The 22,157-nt window shown below is 43.2% G+C and overlaps 1 protein-coding gene across 1 annotated transcript in view; it reads left to right on the top strand.

The window, feature by feature from the left end:
• Positions 1 to 20,793, top strand: part of PRPS2 (phosphoribosyl pyrophosphate synthetase 2) — a 33,380-nt gene extending 12,587 nt beyond the window's left edge. The window contains exons 3-7 of the mRNA XM_049873130.1: positions 6,402 to 6,500; positions 7,852 to 7,976; positions 15,321 to 15,494; positions 16,648 to 16,807; positions 18,178 to 20,793. Coding sequence (XP_049729087.1) covers positions 6,402 to 6,500; positions 7,852 to 7,976; positions 15,321 to 15,494; positions 16,648 to 16,807; positions 18,178 to 18,270 — 651 coding nt within the window. The 3' untranslated portion in view covers positions 18,271 to 20,793. The remainder of the gene's footprint in view (positions 1 to 6,401; positions 6,501 to 7,851; positions 7,977 to 15,320; positions 15,495 to 16,647; positions 16,808 to 18,177) is intronic.
• The last annotated feature ends 1,364 nt before the right edge of the window (positions 20,794 to 22,157 follow it).

The following is a 22,157-nucleotide window of genomic DNA, read 5'->3' as shown; positions in this document are numbered from 1 at the left end:
AGCATTGTGCTGTTTTAAAGAACTATCTGTATGGGATCAAAGTGACAACAGCAACTCAAAAGGTTAGATAGGAACCTTAGGGGGCAGTGAGTCTATGTTAATGTGGGAGGAACAACTCAGAAAAGGAGGGTAGGAATGGTTGCGCAACTCGAAGAATGTAATCAATGTCACTGAATTCTACGTGTAGAAACTGTTGAATTGGTGTATGTTTTGCAGTGTATATTTTCAACGACAACAAAATAAAATTTTCAAAAATAAATAAAAAGTTTAATTTGAAAAATACCGTTATCTCTTTTTAACCTTTCAAGAAGAATGACGTTGATACTGCTGAATTATTCTTTCAGCATTATTAGCTTTGTGGGGGGGGGGTCTGTGAGTCTTTAGTAGAAATTGAAGAAGACATGGTTTTTACCCTCGAGATAGCTCAGAAAAGTTGGAGTTCTAGGGGAACTTCCGAGGGGACCAGCTCTAAGCCATTTTCTCCGCTGTATTTCTAATGGATGGATGTGTAGCCAGGGTCTGTATAAATTCTTCCAGTTTATAAGAGGCATTGCTGTTCTGTGATGTGGTAACTAATCCTGAGAAAGTTTTCCCCCGGTACACCTCAGTTTATCTCCCTAAATTGTTTTCCAAAACAACCCAATTTTTCTGAAACTGTACACATAAGATCCCCTTGGATATGAAAACAGCCCTTTATGAATTTGAATTCATATACCAAAGTCCCCCTGGATTTTTAACCCCAACTTCTTCAGGAGTGGTTTTCAGATCCTGTGCTGAACACAAGCTAGTCAGTTAATTTCTCATTAAACACTTTGTCTCCAGAACTGCATTCAGCACTTGAGGTAGGATTTAGCTCAGAGGGGTCGGCAAACTTTTTCTGTAAAGAGCTGTACAGTCTCTGCAACTACACAACTCTGTGGTTGTAGCACAAAAACAGCCACACACAATACATCAATGAATGGATGTGGCCGAGTGCCAATAAAACTTTATTTCTGGGTGTTGAAACTTGAATTTCATGTAATTTTTCCATCCTGTGAAATACTTTTTTTTTAACTATTAAAAAATGTCAAAAACATTATTAGCTTATATGCAATACAAAAACAAGTGACTAGGCCCGTGGGTCATGGTTTGCCATACCTTGAATGAGAGCCTTGATTGGTCTTGTGTGTGTGTGTATGGTTGTCACTTTGTGACCTAGCTTTAGCTTGTGAGTGATTAAAACCTTTGGTCACCATGGTTTAAGGGGACTTCTAGGTCAACTGGCAAAATAATTCTATTATGAAAACATTCTGCATCCCACTTTGAAATGTGGCATCTGGGGTCTTAAATGCTAACAAGCAGCCATCTCAGATGCATCAATTGGTCTCAACCCACCTGGATCAAAGGAGAATGAAGAACATCAAGGTCACACGATAACTAAGAGCCCAAGAGACAGAAAGGGCCACAGGAACCAGAGACCTACATCATCCTGAGACCAGAAGAACTAGTTGGTGCCCGGCCACAATCGATGACTGCCCTGACAGGGAGCACAACAGAGAACTCCTGAGGGAGCAGGAGATCAGTGGGATGCAGACCCCAAATTCTCATAAAAAGACCAGACTTAATGGTCTGACTGAGACTAGAGGAATCCCAGCGGTCATGGTCCCCAGACCTTCTGTTGGCACAGGACAGGAACCATCCCCGAAGACAACTCATCAGACATGAAAGGGACTGGTCAGCGGGTGGGAGAGAGACGCTGATGAAGAGTGAGATAATTATATCAGGTGGACACTTGAGATTGTGTTGGCAACTCTTGTCTGGAGGGGGGATGGGAGGATAGAGAGAGAGGAAGCTGGCAAAACTGTCACGAAAGGAGAGACTGGAAGGGCTGACTCATTAGGGGGAGAGCAAGTGGGAGTACGGAGTAAGGTGTATATAAACTTATATGTGACAGTGTGACTTGATTTGTAAACGTTCACTTGAAGCTCAATAAAAGTTAAAAAAAAATAATGAAGCAGAACTCTATGTACAAATAGGAAATGTCTCAAATATATACTATTAAAAGATAAATGTGAGATATAAAAAAAAAAAAACCTTTGGTCACAAAGCCATATCCTCCCGCTTGTTACGTATGTATGCAGTTTCTTTAATTCTAAACTTAATTTAAAAGTTTTATGTGTATTTTTAGCTGCCAAATTTCAGCTTACTTATTTGTCCCATCAGTGTGGCCTGTAGTCCGTTGTCATAGGTATTCCACTCGTGTGTTACTACAGGATTGTGTAGCATCTTCGTCCTTGGCCATGCAGCGTTGTTGGTTGTCGTCGAGTCGATTCTGACCATATTCCGCTACTTTTTCTCTTCTCTGGGGCAAGAGATTTAATAAACCCTCACGTTCTAACTGTATCTCTAACCAAGTTCTCCTTTCATTTCTACCAGGTTTTGTATTTTGTATTTGGTACTAAGATATTTGATACATACAAGCATAGCACCATTGTATCTTCTCCAGTAAACTGTTCGTTTTTATCATTCTGTGGCCATTTCCATTGTTCCATGACCTGTAACTCTTGAGTTCCTCTTTGACAGATGTTAACATTGTGACTGCCTGTCTCGTTTGCAGGTAGCCCATTTGCAGTTATCTCTTTTTCCAAGGTTGGTTTTTCAAACTTTGTTTTTTGTCTTTATTCATAATGGAAATCTTTTGTATGTAGAAGCCAGCACTGTCTGTCCATGCAGGCAGGCGAGTCCTGCACCTTGCAAGGGGCGTGATGGCGGCCCCCTTGGCCTTGTCCTGTAAACGCCAGCAGTTCCCCCAGCCACTGCAGACAGAGAGCCCTACAGAGTTCTTAAAGCCCCAGTGGGTTTAGCTGGGCTGTGGAACCTTAGCTATTTACCTCTTTTCCTACTGGCAAACATTGAGATATGCTTTCCATTTTTAGCCATTTCAAGCATATGTTTCTTTTTCTTCAACTTTTCTTAATTATAGTGCTTAAAGTGTGTTTCTTGGTAACAACATGGTAGCTGCCTTTAGTTTTTTGCTCCAGTCAGATGATTCCTTGGCCTTGCCAACGTAGCTGCTGATTGAAGAGAGAAGGTTTACCTCAGTCAACAACACAGAAGCAAGGAAACGATAACTTTGAGAGACTGCTTGTGTAGAGGCTTGGGGAATCCCTAGTTTAGGAAATCCTATAGTTTGTTGTTAGAGAAAGCTGACAGAAAAGAGGAAGGCTAAGGGGGGTGTAGGAGCCCTGGTGGCACAGCTGTTAAGTGCTCGGCTGCTAACCAAAAGGTCAGCAGCTCAAATCTACCAGCTGCTCCTTGAAAACCCTGTGGGGTAGTTCTACTCTGTCCTATAGGGTCGTTATGAGTTGGAATCAACTCAATGGCAGTGGATATGAGGAACGTATAGTCTAATTGTGAACTCTGTCATCTCTACGTATAATATCTTCTGCATCGGTTTTTCAGCAGGCCATCGTAAGGTAGTCCCAAATGGAAGGGGTCGCATTCGAGGGCAGGGTTTTTTTTTTAATAATTTATTTTATCTATTTATTGTTGAGAATTTACACAGCAAAAACACACACCAGTTCAGGAGTCTCCATGTACAGTTCAGTGACATTGATGACATTCTTTGAGTTGGGCAGCCGTTCCCACCGTCCTTTACTGAGGTGTTCCTCCCCCATTAACATACACTCACTGCCCCAAACAAAGGTAGAGGAGACTATTTCTATCTCAAGTTCTCTGAGTGCCTTAAAGTTGGAAGATTGGAAGCAGACAGGAAGAATCAAAGCCTTGGACCTGGTGAGATGGGGAGACGAGGCAGGGTGTATGGGGGGCTGCCTTTAGAACAGGCCAGGTTTAAAGTCTTCTCTAGAAAAGGAGGGTGGGCGTGCCCAGTGCAGAGGTGGGGAAAGGAATGGATCTAAGTAGGTGAGAGCCAGACTGGCCGGGGGGCTTTGGATATTAAAGCCGAGAAAATCCGGTTTTACCACAAAAATGACGTAGAACAGGGTAGTTCAACGATGCCAACATGAGTTAATAATAGAGGGGGCAGTGGTGGTTTAGTGGTAGAATTATTGCCTTCTATGCGGGAGACTCTGGTTCTGTTCCTAGCCAGTGTACTACCCGTCTGCCAGGGGAGGCTTGTGTGTGGCTGTGACGCCGAACAGGTTTCAGCAGAGCTTTCAGACTAGGAAGCTTGTGTGTATGTTTGTGTAACACATCATTTATTTGTTGCTATTTTGAATAAAGTCTTTTTTAAGCCTATTATTTTCTGTTTTGTTGCTGATATGTAGGAACGCTGTTGTTAATAGCAAAATGCTGAACTCTTGTTACCAGGTCTCATCCCAAGTCTGTAGAGAGAGTCTCTTGGGTCTTTCTGAAAGTGGACATTTCCGTTGTCCACAGTGTGTGATACGGAAATGAAAGCTGTAGAGCAGTTTAAAAAAAACGCTTGCGGTGGAGTCATGTCCAGAATGCACGGTGACTCCATGTGTGAGAGTAGAGAGCTGTGCTCCACAGGGTTTTCCGTGGATGATTTTTCAGAAGGAGATCTCCAGGCCTTTCTTCAGAGGCACCTCTGGGTAGACTCGAACCTCCAACCTTTTAGTTAGCAGCCAAGTGCATTAACTGTTTGTACCACCCAGCGACTCCATGGAGACGTTAGGTAGCTTTAAAAAGGATTTAATGTCAGCAATAATGGCACTTCTGTTTCTCTAAATATTAACTTCTAAATCACCTCAAGGAGTGCCTCGTCCATCTGGTTTTTGTTTAATTTATAATCATGTGAGCTTCCAGCTGTCTGTACGTATACTCGGGTTTAAGAGCTAACCTTGGCCTTCAGGGCTTTGCATGATCTGCCCCTGCCTCCCCTTCTGGCCTCGTCTTACTCATCTCTCGTTGACCACTGCCTGTGGCCACGAGGGGCTTTGTTCAGTCCCCTGAATGTGTGATTACATGTGCTGCTTTTGCTCTGGAATGTTCTCCCTGCCTTGGCCTGCCTCACCTTAAAAGTGATTTCCTCAGAGGGCCCTCTAATAAACTTTATATCCTTCCTGCTGTTGTCTCTCTCTCAGTCCCATTATTTTAATTCTGCACAGTTATCGCAATTTGAATTATACAAATTGTGCTATCACATGTGTACAGGTGGTCCCCAACTTAAGACAGATCTGAGTTACGATGAATCGCATTTACGACCATCTATTTTTTTCCGTACATCTTATCATTAGTAATATGTACTGTGTACAATGTTGCAACATGTAAAAGGAGCATACAGACGACGCGCCCTAATTTTCTGACTAGAAACGCCATTCCCATTCCCAGGGAAAATCCCGGTGATCCAGAACTTTCTACAAGTGGAGTTATTACTGAAATTGACAAAATGTCAGGGTTATCCATTTTTTTATGGATGTGTGTTTTTTTATGTATGTATCAAAATGTATCTGTAAGTTTATATGTAATGTTTCCAACCCAAAAAGACAAGTAAAGATCGGATCTATAATGGTACTGATAATAAAAGGCAATAATAATGAAAACCAAAAACAATGAGGTATTCTACTTACGTCAGAACCGACTCACGACAGTCTTCGGAACAGAACCCAGTCATATGTTGGGGACTACCTGTATTTTTAACAGTTTGTGTATCTTATTTGGTTTGTTCTGAACTAAATATCCATGGGAAATGCATTGTCTCACAATAGTATATGACCAGTAAAATATTTGATGGATAAAAATGGGATGAGTATATCTCTTGTTACTACAACATGGGTTGTTGTTGTTGATTTTGTTGTGTGCCATCAAGTCAGTTCTGACTCATGTTGTCATTAGGTGCGGTCAAGTTGGTTCCGACTTATAGCACCCTGTGTACAACAGAACAAAACACTGCCCAGTCCTGCGCCATCCTCACAATCGTTGTTATGCTTGAGCTCATTGTTGCAGCCACTGTGTCAGTTCATGTCATTGAGGGTCTTCCACTTTTTCATTGACCCTCTACTTTACCGAGCATGATGTCCTTCTCCAGGGACTGGTCTCTCCTGATAACATGTCCAAAATACATGAGATGAAGTCTCACCATTCTTGCTTCTAAGGAGCATTCTGGCTATACTTCTTCCAAGACTCATAGCAACACCATGTGACAGAGTTAGAACTGCCCCACAGGGTTTCTTAGGCCGTAGTCTTTACGGGAGCAAATTTCCAGGTCTTTTCTTCTTCGAGATGCTGGTAGGTTCGAACCACCAACCTTTTGGTTAAGCTGAGCACTTAACCATTATGCCATCAGGGCTCCTTTATAACACGTGTCACTTTATTATTTGTTTTGATTTTCTCTTGTGATTTATCTTTCTCATGTACGTCTTAGTGGGAGCAATCTCACTGTGTCCATCTTTTTCCTTCCCTTTGCCTATTATAAAATCCCTACCTTTGTATTTTAGAGCCGTGCTCCGATTTCTGCGAAACTTGTGGCCAATATGCTCTCAGTGGCAGGGGCGGATCACATCATCACCATGGACCTGCATGCCTCTCAAATACAGGTACCAGCAATATATTTCTTTCTGTTGCTTGTGATCAGGAGCTTAAAAATGAGAGTGCTTAAATCCCAACTCTGTTAACTTTAAAACTTTTAGAAGGAGGTACTTGTGCTTGAGTTTGTAGCTGACTACGTGCTTAGATTTTCCGGTCTTTACTGAACTTGGCAATATAATGTGATGCTAATAGCACCCGTTTCTACCATCACCATGCCCCGTCTTAGTTTCCCTGTTCTAACAGAAATACCACGAGTGAGTGGCTTGAAAGAACAGAAATATGTTTTCTCACAGTCGTAGAGGCTAAAAGGCCAAATCTGGGTCTTGGCTACGTCGATTCCTTCTGTGGGCCTCTCTTCTCCTTGTTGGTGGCTGCCACAGTCCTTGGTGTTCCTTTGCTACTTACAGATCGGTCTGCCTGGCTGTCACATGGCATCCACCCTCTGTGTGAGTGTGTCTCTGTGGCTGTCGTTCTTTATAAGATACCATTTAGGAAGGATTAGGTTTAGGACCCATCCTACTTCTGTAGGATGCCTTCATTAACACAGCAAAAGAAAGACCCGTATTTCCAAACAGGATCACATTCACAGGTACAGGGATTAGGATTTCAACATATGCTTTTGGGCAGCACAATTCAATTCATAAAACCCTCCAGTCAGTTTTAGAGAAGTAGGAATGGCTTCTCGGTTAAAAAAAAAAAAAAAACAGGTGCCATCGAGTCAGCTTCAACTCATGGCAACCCTATGTGTGTCAGAGTAGAACTGTGCTTCATCGGGTTTTCAGTGATTGGTTTTTCAGAAGTATATCACCAGGCCTGTCTTCCAAGGTGCTACTGGGTGGACTCGAGCCTCCAACCTTTCGGTTAGCAGCTGAGCACATAACTGTATTCTTCCTTAGTGGTAAACTATATAATTCCATCTGGACTTCTAGAAAGTGATTAGAATGGCACAGTAATAATGTACGTTCTTTAACCTCTTTATAACTTTGCCCCTTCATCTGCAAAACAGGCCAAATTATACTGTACTCACTGTGATGTATAATGAATATGCAGTATTTGGTTTATAATAGTTTCTTAAGAAATGACAGACCTCCCCCTCTCCACCCCCCACTGCCCTGCAAAGCCACTCTTACTCCTCAGGAATACGGGTGATCATAAGAAAATATAAAAAGTCCATAAGATAATAGATTGGATGGAAATATACTTCTAGAGCAGATCTGCCTTTTCATTTCCTTCTGTTAAAGTTAAGCAAAGGGAATCTGTGATTGGGGTTTCTTCTGAAAAACAAATCCAAATTTTATTTAATGAAAGAGATTCTCTTTACAAGAAACCCTGCAACACGGTGCCGATGTCTCCCTGTAGGGCTTCTTCGACATCCCTGTGGATAACTTGTACGCGGAGCCTGCGGTCCTGCAGTGGATCCGGGAGAACATCGCCGAGTGGAGAAGCTGCATCATCGTCTCCCCGGATGCAGGCGGCGCCAAAAGGTAACATGCATGCTGCACACTCCTGGGTCCTGCCTTGGAGATTGACAGTCCTTCTCCTACCAGGAGCCCTGGCAATGCAGCGGTTAAGTGCTTGGCTGGTAACCGAAAGGTCAGCAGTTGGAACCCACCAGCTGCTCCACAGGAGAAAGACATGGCAGTCTCCTTCTGTAAAGCCTTGGAAACCCTATGGGGTAGTTTTACTCTGTCCTGAAGGGTCGCTATGAGTCGGAATCGACTCGATGGCAATGAGTTTGGTTTCATTTGGACTTTCCTACCTGTAGAGAAGGAAGTGTGTCTTAAATGATTGTTGTTGTTAGGTGTCGTTCAGTCGATTCCGACTCATAACGACCCCCATAGGGTTTCCTAGGCTGGAATCTTCACAGAAGCAGATTACCAGGTCTTTCTCCTGCGGAGCTACTGGGTGGGTTTGAACCGCCATCCTTTCACTTAACAGCCAAGTGCTTAACCATTGCACCACCAAGGTTCCTCTCATGTTTTAAATTACTTAACACTTATTTTGCAAATAAGTAGACTACTGACTTCTACTCCAGAACAGAAATTTGTTAACATTGCATTGTTTATGAAAGAAAAGGTTTTGGTTTCGGCAAAGAATAGATGTGTTTGGTTTGGGCTTTTGTTTTGAAAAGTTCTGTTCTTCTGATTATAAAAATGATGAGCCTCACTGGAACCTAAAGCTTCTAGTTAATTAACAACACACTTGACTGAGCTAATCCTTCTGCCCACAAATGCTGGGAAATGGTAGCCGAGATAGAGGCATGCTGTACGTGGAGCACCAAAAAGGAAAGGGAAGTATTGGAGGCCCAGAAATAAAGACAGGCTGAAAGCCGTGCGTGGGATCCTGGGGCAGGGGGAATATCGTCAGGCCCAGGAAGAGGCTGGTGGCTTAGATTCTAACACTCATGGAGGGACCTCTAGAAGGGAGAGGAAAGCAAAACTTTTACCCACTGGCCCAGGGAAAAAGCCAGGAAGCTTGTCTTTATGCCTGGACCTTTGAATGGGAAGAGAAAATACCTTCCGGGAGAATGAAAAACCCAGTAAAGGGGATTCCTGAGCAGTCAGGGTACCAGCTGGTCAGACTCCAGGATGTGGATAACAAGAGGCTGGTGATCTGACCCATAGCATGTACTGCAGACTGGGACTTGGTGACCCCAGGTGACCTTGTAGAGCTTTGCAGCTGCTATGTGGAAAGAAAACAAAAGTGGAATGGGGCCTCAACGGCCAGGTAAAACCAGAAGCAGTTGCTGTGAAGTTGACTCTGACTCACGTCGACCACATGTGTGTTGGAGCAGAATCGTGCACCATAGACTTTTCAGTGGCTGAGTTCGGGGAAGCAGATCACCAGGCCTTTCTTTCGGGCGCCTCTGGGTGGACTTGAACCTCCAACCTTTCTGTTAGCAGCCAAGCGTGTTAACCGTTTGCACCACCTGGGACTCCCAATGGCCAGGTAGTGGCCTCCATAAAGAAGGGAGATGAAAGAGAGGCCTCGGCACAAGGAGCCAGCCAGAAGGGCAGGCAGCTTGCAGGCGTGGGCTGGAAGCATGCTGGAAGTGCGGATGAGGGTGGCAGGTGACTGGCAAGCTTTGGGATGTCTTTAAAATGCAAATGCCTGTCCCTCGTTTGGCACCCTCCTGCATCTACAGCCCAGCTGAGGTCCTGGAGCCAAGCTTAAAAGCTTCAGAGCACACCAGAAAGCTGTCATGGAGCAGGGCAGCGTGGGCCCCAATTCTTGGAAGAGCTGTCTGCTCTCAGCTTGTCTGATGGGCCTGCTTGGTTCCCAGCACCAGGGGTGGGATGGGGATGAGCGGGGGCCACAGCTGCAGAGGGGCCTCTGACAGCAGCAGGAAGCGGCCGTTGACAGGAAGGAGATGCTGATAGATGAAAGGCAGAAGCAGGCACTTAGCTCAGAAAGCCCCCAGACGGGCAGCAGTAGGGTTTGCCCAATACTGCGTGATGGTCACAAAATGGTCCTCAGCCAGGACAGTGAGGCCCGGTCACAGAGTGTCGCCTGGGGAAAACATGCCCGTAATTTCTACTAAAAGGTGTGGCGTTTATTTGGACACTTAACTTCAGTCAATCTGCATGTAAATATGACTCATCTACTGGCCTGAGGCCAGGGTCAAGGGGCACATGAGCATAGGAAAATGGAATGTTTGAAAAAATAACAGCTTAATTGAGATAGGGCCTGCACACCGTGCAATTGCCCCATTTAAAGTGTGCAATTCAGTCTTTGTAGTATAATCACAGAGTTGTGCAACCATCAATACTATCTAATTCCAGAACATTTTGTCACTCCAAAAAGAAACCCTGCACCCATTAGCAGTTACTTCCTGTTCCCCTTGCTCCCTAGCCCCTGGCACCGCTTTCTGTCTGGAATCTGCTTTCTGTCTCTATGGATTTGCCTTTTCTGAAGATTTCCTATAAATGAAATCATGCAATATGTGGCCTTCTATGCCTGATATATTTCTTTTCTAACCAGAAAAATTATTTTGGCAGCTAATAAGCTAAAAGAATAATAGATGCTACAAACTCGAATGGCTTTTTCCTTTCCTTTTCCAACCCTATTTTTTCCTATAAAAAATATAACCTAAAAATATCATACATGCTCTTAGCAAAAATTCAAACAGTACAAAAGAGTACCGTCCTCTGTTTTCTCCCTTAGAACGCCTCTCTTTTCGCCAGTGTCAGAAATAAGTTATTCAGATAGTTTCAGGGGTTTTATGTGTTGTGAGCTGCTATCAGGTAGGCTCCGATTCTTGGTGACCATGCATAGTATGAGCAGAAAAAATGTTGCCCAGTCCTGTGCCATCTTCATGATGGAGGGTTTACCTCACTTTCTCTGACCCCTTACTTTACCAAACTTGATGTCATTTTCTAGTGATTAGTCTTTCCTGATGATGCATATAAAAAATATATTCAAATATATATTCCCCCTTTTTATTCTACACAAATGATAGTGTGCTATACAGATGCCTACATTGTGCTTAAAAAAAATTACTCTCAGCAGTGATGCCATAGCGGTGCAATAGGTCTGCTCTGTTGTTTTTTTAATAGCTACGTAATATTCCATTCTGTGCATATATCATAATTTGTAATACTCCATTGTGTGTCTGTGTCATAATTCTTTCCACTGGTTCCCTGTGACCCACTTGTAGGCACTGTATGGACTCGAGTGTAGTCATGCAGCAGTATGCTCGCTCTCCCATTTTGTGAACATGTGCAGAAGGATACATTCCTAGAAGTGGAATTGCCAGGCCAAAGGGCATGAGCCGTTGTAGTTTGCATGGACAGTGCCTAGATTCGGTCTTCCAAAGAAGACCTAACAGTTGACATTTCCATCAAGTACTACTGTGAGTCACTTTTTCTCTACAGCCTTGCTCGTGCAGTGCATCATCAAGTGTGTGTCGTTTGCAAACCCAGTATGTGATATATGGCATCTTTCCATGTTAATGCTGGTGCTATGGGTAAGGCTAAGCGCCCTTCCCAGGAGTGGTCTCTTCATACCTTCTGCCAATTTATTGCTCCATTCGCCGGAGGTCTTTTTGCATTGATCTTTAGGAGTTCTGCACAGGGAGGAGAGCCAAGCTTTGGTTCTTGTGTGCTCCAAACACTTCCCCAAGTTCTTCCTTTCTTCCCCTTTTTCGTGTGTTTAGTTTCTGTAGGAACTTTCCAAAATTCTTAGCTCGTCATATTTATCTGTTCTTCACATTATGACTTCTGGGTTCATGAAAGAGTCACACTTCCTTTAAAATTTTTCTTCTCCCATGATTCTTCTTCTGTCTTTAGGGTTGCCTTTTTCATTGTTGTTATTGTTGAGAAGGTACACAGCAAAACGTGCACTGTTTCAGCCATTTCCACATGCACAATTCAGGGGCATTGCTTACATTCTTCAAGTTGTGCAACCACTTTCACCCTCCTTTTCCGAGTTGTTCCTCCCGCATTAACATAAACTCACTGGCCCCTAAGGTTCCTATCTAATCTTTCCAATTGCTGCTGTCAATTTGATCCCATGTAGATAGTTCTTAAAAGAGCATAATGCTCAAGGCAGACATTTTTTACTAGTTAAGCTGAACTATTGTTTGGTCTTAAGACTTTTGGAGATATTTTTGGTTAAGTTTTAAAGATTATCTCAGGGCAATGGTTTCGGGGATTCATCCAGCCCCCATGGCTCCAGAAAGTCCAGATTACATGAGAATTTGAAGTTCTGTTCTACGTTTTCCTCCTTTTGATCAAAATTCTTCTATAGAATCTTCTATCAACATGTACCTTTTGTCTTTTTTAAAGTTCTAGTTTTTCTTCCATCTGAAATTTATTTTAGAATAATAAAAAAAGACAAATCAGTTGCCTCAACTCTTGACTTCAACTCATAGTGACCCCATGTGTGTCACAGTAGAACTATGCTCCGTAGGGTTTTCAGTGACTGATTTTTTAGAAATAGGTCACCAGACCATTCTTCCAAGGCACCTCTGGGTAGACTCAATTCTCCAGCATTTTGGTTAGCAGCCCAGTATATTAACCGTTTACAGCACCCTGAGAATCCATTTTGGAATAAGGAGTGAAGTAAGAATCCCACGTTTTTCCCCCCAGCTAAGTAGTTGCTTCAGAATGATTCACTCATCTTTTCTGTATTGATCTGAAACACCACCTTTTATTATGTACTGTGAAAAAAACCAAACCAAACCCGCTGCCGTCGAGTCAATGCCGACTCATAGCGACCCTTTGGACAGAGTAGAACTGCCCCGTAGAGTTTCCAAGGAGCGCCTGGCGGATTCAAACTGCCGACCTCTTGGTTAAGAGCCGTAGCACTTAACCACTACGCCACCAGGGTTTCCTATGTACTGTTAGGTGCCATCAAATAAGTTTCAGCTCATAGTGAACCTGTGCGACAGAGTAGAACTGCCCCATAGGGTTTTCTATTCTGTAATCTTTATGGAAGTAGATTGCCAGGTCATTCTCCTGTGGAGCCACTGAGTGGATTCGACCCTTCAACGTTTTGGTTAGCAGCCGAGAGCTTAACTGTTATGCCACCCAGGGCTCCTTTTCCCCTATCTGTTTGCCAACCTCTACTTTAAAAAGTGCAGAATCAACTACCCAGAGTAAATGGCCAGGATTGAGGTGCTCTTTGTTTCAAATGGAGCCCAAACCCCGTTGCCGTTGAGTCAATTCCAACTCATAGCGACCCTATAGACAGAGCAGTCCTATTCAAACACTCCCCTGCCCCCATGCTCTCTCTGCCAGGAAAGCCAAGCTTTTTCAGGGCAGGCATTTTGGATTTTTTGCCACCTCCCCGCCCTGTTCCCCAAAGTTTCTGCTTTGCATCATTGATATCCTAGAGTGGGCCATTCCCAGCCAACAGGTCCCTCAGAACAGCTGTGCAGGTAACACAAGATACATGTAGTTGATATTACTTCTGGCTTACTTGCATGTGGCAAAAAAGCATATTTCACAAGAAAATGCTTGCATCTCTGACAAATTGAAGCATGTTGCTTTGAGGCTTGACTTGTTCCAGGCAAAACCTAATGTGGGCACAAGAGGGCACATGAGCTTTGCTGCCGGCTCACTGCTCAGGGTAGCTCCTGTTTCTGCATTCTCCACCTCTGCCACCATTTCCAGCTCAGTGATGCCTTTGTACTATCATTCCCGTCTTAATCTAGGACTTCAGTTGTTCCATCAGGAAGGGTAACCAGGCTGCCTAGTCGGCCATCTTGCCAGAATGTGCTCTTCCATGTCATCCGGAAATGGAGATCTCTCTATATGGAATAACAGTGCCTTCCCTTGGGCCTGATCTTCATCTGCGTCTCTTGCTTGAGATAGCATCCTTGCTAATTCCAGTGCAGAAAACACACAGTGAGGCCTGAAATGGGTGCTGTTTTCTTTGGTCAAATTGCCAAGTGTGTGGTTTGAAGCTATTAAAATATGGCCGTGTTGAGACACCCCAGAAATGGGAGGGTAACCCAGAGTTACCGCTTGTGCTGCTTCTCAGTCCAGAAAGTCCTTTCCTCTCCGAGACTTGCTTCCTGTCCCCTTGAGCAGGGCATGCAGGGAACTCTATTCCTGGCTGCCTTCTTGGATGATGCGATGAAGGGGACCTGTTGCTGTCCAAAAAACACGGACAAGCTCTTTAAAAACCAGTTTGTGAAAGTTGCATCTTCCACTCATTGCATGGCAGTGGTTGTGTGAGCGTGGGTTCCTCAATGAATATTTTTTCAGTTGAATTGCATAATGACTGTTACTTTAAAAAATGGAACAGGAAAACCTGGTTATTAATATCACAGTGTATCTACAGCAGAATTTCAAAGTAAGTTTTATCATTTAAGTCCACTTTTCAAAGGAAAAGAGGTCCCTAGGTGGTGCAAACAGTTAATGTGCTTAGCTGCTAACCAAAAGGTTGGAGGTTCGAGTCCACCTAGAGGCACCTAAGAAGAGAGGCCTGGCAATCTATGGAAAAATCAGCCATTGAAAATCCTGTGGAGTACAGTTCTACTCCAACACACATGGAGGTGCCATGAGACAAAGTCGACTTACCTGCAACTGGGTTTGGTTCAAAGGAAAAACCAACATGCCTGGGCTTGTGCCAAGCTTGCCCTGCCCACACTCTTTCTCCTGCTAGCTCAGCCCCTCCCAAGCCAAAGGCTTTCTGAGCATTTACCGTAGATAGGCAGAAAGTTTTTTTCTTTTACAGGCAGAGGAGCCGGACTCTTGGTTTATACGGTCTCCTTAGGCCCCGAATGCAGTGAAGCTTGTTTTCACAAGTCTGCATGTTATACAATGGATGCTTCAACCAAGAACTTTCATCCCCGCTACCCGCTCCACAAACTAAGCAAAGGGGTGTTCCTAAGTGGCCTACTTTAAGCTGTGTCTTTGAGTGTTAAAAAATACCCACGAACACTAACAAATTACATATCAATTCTTAGCCAGTAGTTGTGTGGTCAAGGTGCCTGGCATCCATTACAGCTGCCACAAATTCAAGGTCACATCACTAGTACCTTTCCACCATGGATTGCTTAGTGTGTATCCCAGACCGTGCCTGGCTTACAAAAAACCACATTGCCATCGAGTCAATTCCGACTCATAGTGACCCTACAGGACAGAGTAGAAGTGCCCTGTAGGGTTTCCAAGAAGTGGCTGGTAGATCTGAACTGCTGACCTTTTCGTTAGCAGCCAACCTCATAAGCACTGAGCCACCAGGGCTCCTGGCTTACAAAGTAGGCCAGGTTTTTCCTCATTATCTTACATGTGACTGGTTACCACACTCCTAAGATACAAGTTAAAGCCCCGAATTTTGTTCTGGTTGTATCAAACATGTCCATTTGCATCTTTGTGCAGGGTGACATCGATTGCAGACAGGTTGAATGTGGAATTTGCTTTGATTCACAAAGAGAGGAAGAAGGCGAATGAGGTGGACCGGATGGTTCTGGTGGGTGACGTGAAGGACCGCGTGGCCATCCTGGTGGATGACATGGCTGACACCTGTGGCACGATATGCCATGCTGCAGACAAGTACGTGGGGCACTCTGGGGATGCACAGGAAAAGGGTTAGGGTCCCTCGTTAAGCGGAAACAAAAGGTCAGCTTTTGAAAATTGGGCCTGCTTTTCTTAATCCTTCCTGATTGCTTGGCAGTGAAGTGTTAAACCAAAGGAGATTCTAGGCCCATTTATTTCTATCATTATTTTCTTGGTAAGAAAGAAACCACAGGCCTTTGGGGTCTGATTTCCATTTCCAAAGTTGAGTTTCAGTGTATTAAAAATGGTCTGTGAAGGGGCTTTCCCTAAAGCGGAGCACAGAAAGAAAGACAGTCCTGTGGCTTCTTCATGTCTTTGCATCTTTCTGCTTGGCCTTCTCTCCACTCGGCTTCTGGGGGACAGCAAGCCGTGCCATCCAGAATGTGGGCCACACCAGCCCATGTGGCTGCTGAGCCCCAGGCCTAGGGCCAGTCCAAACTGAGATGTGCTGAAAGGTAAAAGACGCACCAGGTTTCAAAGCTGTTGTTAGGTGCCATCGAGTCGGTTCCGACTCATAGTGACCCCATGTACAACAGAAGGAAACACTGCCTGGTCCTGTGCCATCCTCACAATCGTTGCTGTGTTTGAGCCCATTGTTGCAGCCACTGTGCCAGTCCATCTTTTTGAGGATCTTCCTCCTCCTCCATGACCCTCTACTTTACCAAGCTTAAAGACTTAGTACGAAACAAAGATTGTCAAATATCTCATCAGTAATTTTTTTATGTTGATTACATGTCAAAATGATGATGTTTGCTTATATCGGGCTAATCCTGTGGTTCTCAATTGGGGGTGATTTTGCCCTCTGCACCAGGGGATATCTGGCAATGTCTGGAGACATTTTGCGTTGTCATAACTTGGGTGGAGGGTGCTATAGGCATCTAGTGGGTAGAGGCCAGGGATGCTGCTAAACATTCTACAGTGCACAGGTGAAAAACGATCCACCCTCAATGTCAACAGTGCCAAGGTTGATTTAATGGAATACGAAGTGCTTTGCTAACACATCCTGAAAAAGATCCTGCTTTAGCCTAATAAATGGGAGTAAAATTTGTCATGTTTTCCTTTATGGAACACACCTCTTTTTCACACTAGAGGAGAGTGTTTCGAGAATATTTGTGTATACATACTTAATTGTTTATCTTCTGTTTTACAGGCTCCTCTCAGCTGGAGCCACCAAAGTATATGCTATCCTGACCCATGGAATCTTCTCTGGGCCAGCCATTTCCAGAATAAATAATGCTGCCTTTGAGGCTGTGGTCGTCACAAACACAATTCCGCAAGAGGATAAAATGAAACACTGTTCCAAGATTCAGGTACTGTCGACCCTGTGGGAGGAACTAAGCAACAAGCTCCCTTCCTTGGATCCCTTCTGTGTGTGAGTGCTTAGTGAGGCAGGTGCGGGCAGGGGCTATAGCATCGTGTAACGTGAGGCTCTAAGTCCTGTGAGATCCTGGCCAAAGGCCAGGGCCTTCAGAAGTCAGTGTTTACTATTTGGAAACAGTAAGTGAATAAAATTGTAATAGAAAACCAGGAAGAAGTAGGCTCTGCCTAGGATCTTCTGAGCTTTGCTCCTCTTCATCCCTCCTGACTTGATGTCCATAGGCCACCAGAGAGGTGGAATAATCACTTTCTGCCAACTGGCCTGAAATAAGTGGAAAGGGGTTGAGTTCTCATTTTGTCGCTACATCAGCATGAACCTTGGCAAGTCATTTCATCACCTTCATTCTCATCAGTAGAACATGAAGGTGGGTCAGAGTGATCTGCTGTGTGATTTCTAATCAGAGAAAAAGCACTTCTGTGGGACAAGGAGATCCATTTGAAAATGGTCAAAATAGCTCTGCCTTATAGTTTCATGCCTGATTAGCAGGGGAGCTCTGGTGGTGCAGTGGTTAAGAACTTGGCTGCTAATCAGATGGTCGGCAGTTCAAATCCACCTTGGAACCCCCCTGGGGCTGTTTTGATCTGTCCTGTAGGTCTCTGTGAGTTGGAATTGACTCGACAGTGGTGGGTTTGGTTTTTGGATTGTTTCATGCCTGATTAGCAATAGTTTAGGATAAGCAAACTACATCCTGTGAACCATGCCTAGGCCACCCTCTGTTTTTGTAAATAAAGTTTTATTGGAACATGGCCACACCCATTCATTTATCTATTGATTGCTCTTGTGCTGCAACTCAGAGTCCAGTGTTTGTAACAGAGACCATTGGGCCTGCAAGACTGGAGGTAATTACTGTCTGGCCCTTAACAGAAAAAGGAGTTTACTGGCCCCATGTTAGGTAATCACAGGCCTGCCCTTAAACAAGATAGTCGCCACCTTTTTTGAAAAAGGAGGAAAACCTTCCTTGTAATGATTGAGTACAATTTGATTTAAAAGCAAGAAACGTCTAAGAAGAGTGTTTCTGATTAACATGGACCCTGAAAAGCCTCTGAGTATCTATACCAAATATCTGGCTCCTAGGATCCCATCCAGGTTTGGTTCAACAGGTTGTAATTTGAAGACAGACCCAAAAGTTGCTTGTCCCCTCAAAATGTGTTTCAGAGGTTTTGATAGCAACCTATTTTGTGTGCTAGGGTCTTAGTTTCTAGGCTTTCTGGCTTTTAAGTTTTTTAATGAATATAACTATGATACCTCACTTTCCTCTTCCCATTTCTCTTTTTCACTTTTTCTTTTTCTGTTGGCGTTTAGGTTATTGACATTTCCATGATCTTGGCGGAGGCCATCCGAAGGACACACAACGGTGAATCCGTGTCTTACCTGTTCAGCCATGTTCCCTTATAACTCCCAGTTGTGATGTGTCGAACAAGCCCGCTCTTGACTTTTTCGTATATGTGTTTTGTTTTTTTTTTTAGATTTAGGCCTAACAATTATAGGATAACAAATAGTAAAAACATCTGATCTTTGTATTCTCTGCAATTCATTCCCCGGCCCCCCCCACCCCCGCTTTGAAAGCTTGAGACCACTCGTTTCTGGTTTTGGGGGGAGAGTGGTGGTTATTTGGTTTGTGTCATCTTGACTTGTTCTTACCTTTTCCTTTGTTCTTTCAGTCCTTCAAGGCCACAGCGTTTCAAGTATATAATTTCATTGTGGGAGCTCACAGTCTATGTATTTCTGGGGTTGCCAAAGGTGACCTCAGATTAAAGCCTCTTGTGTAAATAGCTGATGATAATGCCTACGGGCATTTGGGTAAAACCTTGTGTAGAAAGCTGATTAATTTTGAGCAAACCTTAAAAATTTTGTAATACTGTAAATTTTGATTTTTTTTTTTTTTTTTTTTAGTAATCAGGGTTGAAATAAACCACCTTGGTTATTGTGCTTAATTTGAACCAATTTTTATTTAGCTTAAGGTAACCAGTGATGCATCCAGTTTTCCGCAGAAGTCAGGCACATCAGAGGCCATGGAGTTGAGTGTCGTTTTTTATGACCACACCTGAAAACTATATTATAAGTGTCTTTTAGCTGGGATTCCATGTCCTGAAATTCTAACAGTTTGCTCAGTGGTAGACCTGATGATGAAACCGTTTTGAGATGCAGCCTCTGAGTATACGGCCATCTTGACACTTTCCTCTGTGCGTTCCTGTTGGAAGTGAGAAGGTGTGGGCAGACCCCCCCAGTTCTTTGAGGTGTACCTCACATCCCATCATCTTGTTCTTTTACATCATATTTTGGCTCTAGCTGTCCCTTTTCATTTTTACTCATCAATCTCATGTTGTGGATTTCCGCCAAAGTAGACGCCCTTCTAGCCCCTCGGATTTACCAGTCTGATGATTATCTTGCTTTTGACCAAAATAAAAAGGCCTGTTTTTATGGGTGCTACTAAAAAAAAAACTACTAAATGCACATTTAAATATTATGTCTTTATTTTTTATTAAATGTTCTTTTGCCCTGAGTAATCGGAGGTAGCAAGTCTCTAGGCAACTCATGATTTTAACTAAAGTTTTTACATGAAAAATGGAGGGAGGAAAGGCCTATGAGAAAAGTACAAATAAGTAAACTTTAATTGCTCCTTAAGGATACTGTTCAAAAATGCCCCCAAAGTGATCATGGAGGGGAAATTCCCTGAGATTGCATTATCCACAGATGGCTCTTTCCAATGTTCCGCTAAGCGAGGTACTTTGCTGCCTCTGTGGCGGAAGCCAGTCATTGGACTGTTTGTAGATTTTGTTATATGCACATTCGTAGGATAAGCTGCTGAATAATTCCACCCCCAAAGAAGAGGATTCTTCTGCATAGACAAAGCCTAGGCGTAATAACAATCTCTCCTTTCTGCTGAATTTTAAAATGCATAGAAAATGAATCGTGTGGCCGAAATTCTGTGAGTGGAAAATCAAATCTGTTTTGGTCATTAACCAACTGGAACAGCAATATTGAGGGTTTTAAACTTTACCACAGCAGATGTTGAATTGAAGTTAGAAAGTAACATTTTAGTTGTTGCAGGAACTAGCATTTTACTGTACCTTAAAATAGCTGTTGGGAAAGAATAGTAACCTGGAAAAGTCAGCCATGCAGTACAGGTGGACTCTATCTAGAAACAGTTGGCTTGAGATGTGTAAAGAGCCTGATTTGATGCTATGTAACTTTTATTAATTTAGATAAATGTGTGTTATCTGTATTTGTTGGGGTTTATTTGCGTAGAGAAGTAGAAACGCTGTGAACACACACGCAGTCAGCTTGATACACAAGGACAGATGTGTTGACATTAATGAAAACCAGTTGATTTAACGATAATCATTCTGTCTGAGATCATGATCTGTAGATAAAGAAACTGAGTATAAAAATCTGCGTCTCTGAGTTAAGAAATGATTGTTTCTATTATAGTTTAACCCCACCCACTTTTGTATTTTCAAGTACTTTTGAGTGCATTTATAAATTTAGACTGAACTTAGATGCAGTGGAAATGTGGACATTAACTCTTTCATGGTTTTAGTTCAACAGAAATGATGACGATCACCTCATGAGGAGCTTAATTCCAGAACTTTCACATTCCTTGCTGCTTGGCATGTAGAAACTTACAAGTGAGACCACCAGATAGTTTTATTCTGTCTAAATGTGAGTGGGCTCGGTACATATCTAGGCAAGTAGGAGAGCCAGAGAAATATGAATATACCAAAGTTGTTTTGCCTCAAACTTAAATTATACTAGTCAACTTATAGATATTCATATTGTAACTTTCCTTTCTTAGATGTGATCTCAACTACATTCAGGAATAGATCATTTGCAGCGCTTGTATTGGTATAGAATATCGAATTTTAAGCTTATCCAGCATTGTGTTAGAACATTTCAATAAAATCCTATTGCTGACTACTCCGTTTTTTCTTAGTTTGTGCCCTCACTGTGGAGTTGTTTGTTTGGATAGGGCACCTGAACATGTTTGTTTCTTTACAATTATAGCCCACCGTATAAAATTACAGAAATGCCAGAAGTTAATTGAAATCAGCTCTTATCCATTTTGAACATGTTTCTTTCTGAAGAACTTATTAGCAATTTCCTTTCCCATAAGCATAGCAATTGTACCACATGAGGGATCCAAGTTGAGAATTCTAGAGGCTTCATATAAAATTAAAGATTGCAGTGTGTTTACACATCAGAGAGTGATGTTCCATAGCCACACGTGGGAGTGGACTAGACTTAAATGTAGGCCCCAAGAAGTCGTTCACGGGCTTTGGTTTCAAAAGCACCCTAAAAAGTGTTTCCTTCCCCATTAAGTACCTGTTCAATGATGCTTTACTCTCTTGGGGACAAAGTACTCTCTTGGGGAACAAGTAAATTTATAATTACGTTCTACTGGTAAAGCTCAACTCTAAAGTGTGGGTAACTCTTGAGAGTTAACAACACATTGTTTTAAAGTCACAATGAAATATAAAGAACTAAAACCAGGTTCACTTCTGAGAAAAAACATGATCACAGGTTGAGAGAGAGAACGATAGAATGTACCAGAAAGGAGGAGGGAAGTGAAGGAGATGTGGCAACACCAAAACATACTTTGCCAGCTGTACGGTTTCACCTCTTACCACTGCCACGCCTCTTCAGAAGCAAGTGTTTTATTTTGCATGGCAAATCCTACCCAGTCCACTGACTAAACTACATGGGGACAGGCTAAGTGCTGAAGGGAAAGATCAAGTACTAGGGGATCCAGAGGCTCGGGCTGGGGAGATCAGAAAGGGCATCATGAAGGAGCTGGCATTAGAGATGGTATTTAACAGCAGAATTTTCTGGAACCCAGTGGCTGTATTCCAGCATGGACAAAGCAGGACAGCATAGGGTATTTGAGCTAGGACATCCAATAAAGATGGAAATAAAGGCTGAAATATACTATCATATTTTCCCTTTACCCCTCAGTAAGGGAGCTTCATAGCTCGAGGAAACTTCGCAGCTCTTAGTGCAAGAGCTATGAAGCTCCATATGACAGTGTTATCAGGAGGGACAAGTCCCTGCAGAAAGACATCATGCTTGGTAAAATTGAGGGTCAAGGGAAAAGAGGAAGACCTTCAATGAGATGGGTTGATACAGTGGGTGCAACAATGGGCTCAAACAAGTCAATGATTGTGAGGATGGCTCAGGACGGGGCAATGTTTTGTTCGCTTGTACGTAGGGTCACTATGAATGGGAACCGGCTCAATGGCACCTAACAACAACAAGGGACCTTGCTTTACCCTTGAATTAATTAC

This window comes from Elephas maximus, chromosome X (genome assembly GCF_024166365.1).
Source record: "Elephas maximus indicus isolate mEleMax1 chromosome X, mEleMax1 primary haplotype, whole genome shotgun sequence".
NCBI classification, from domain to species: domain Eukaryota; kingdom Metazoa; phylum Chordata; class Mammalia; order Proboscidea; family Elephantidae; genus Elephas; species Elephas maximus.
The sequence above is the reverse complement of the archived record's forward strand: the minus strand, read 5'-3'. Positions and strand labels throughout refer to the sequence as shown.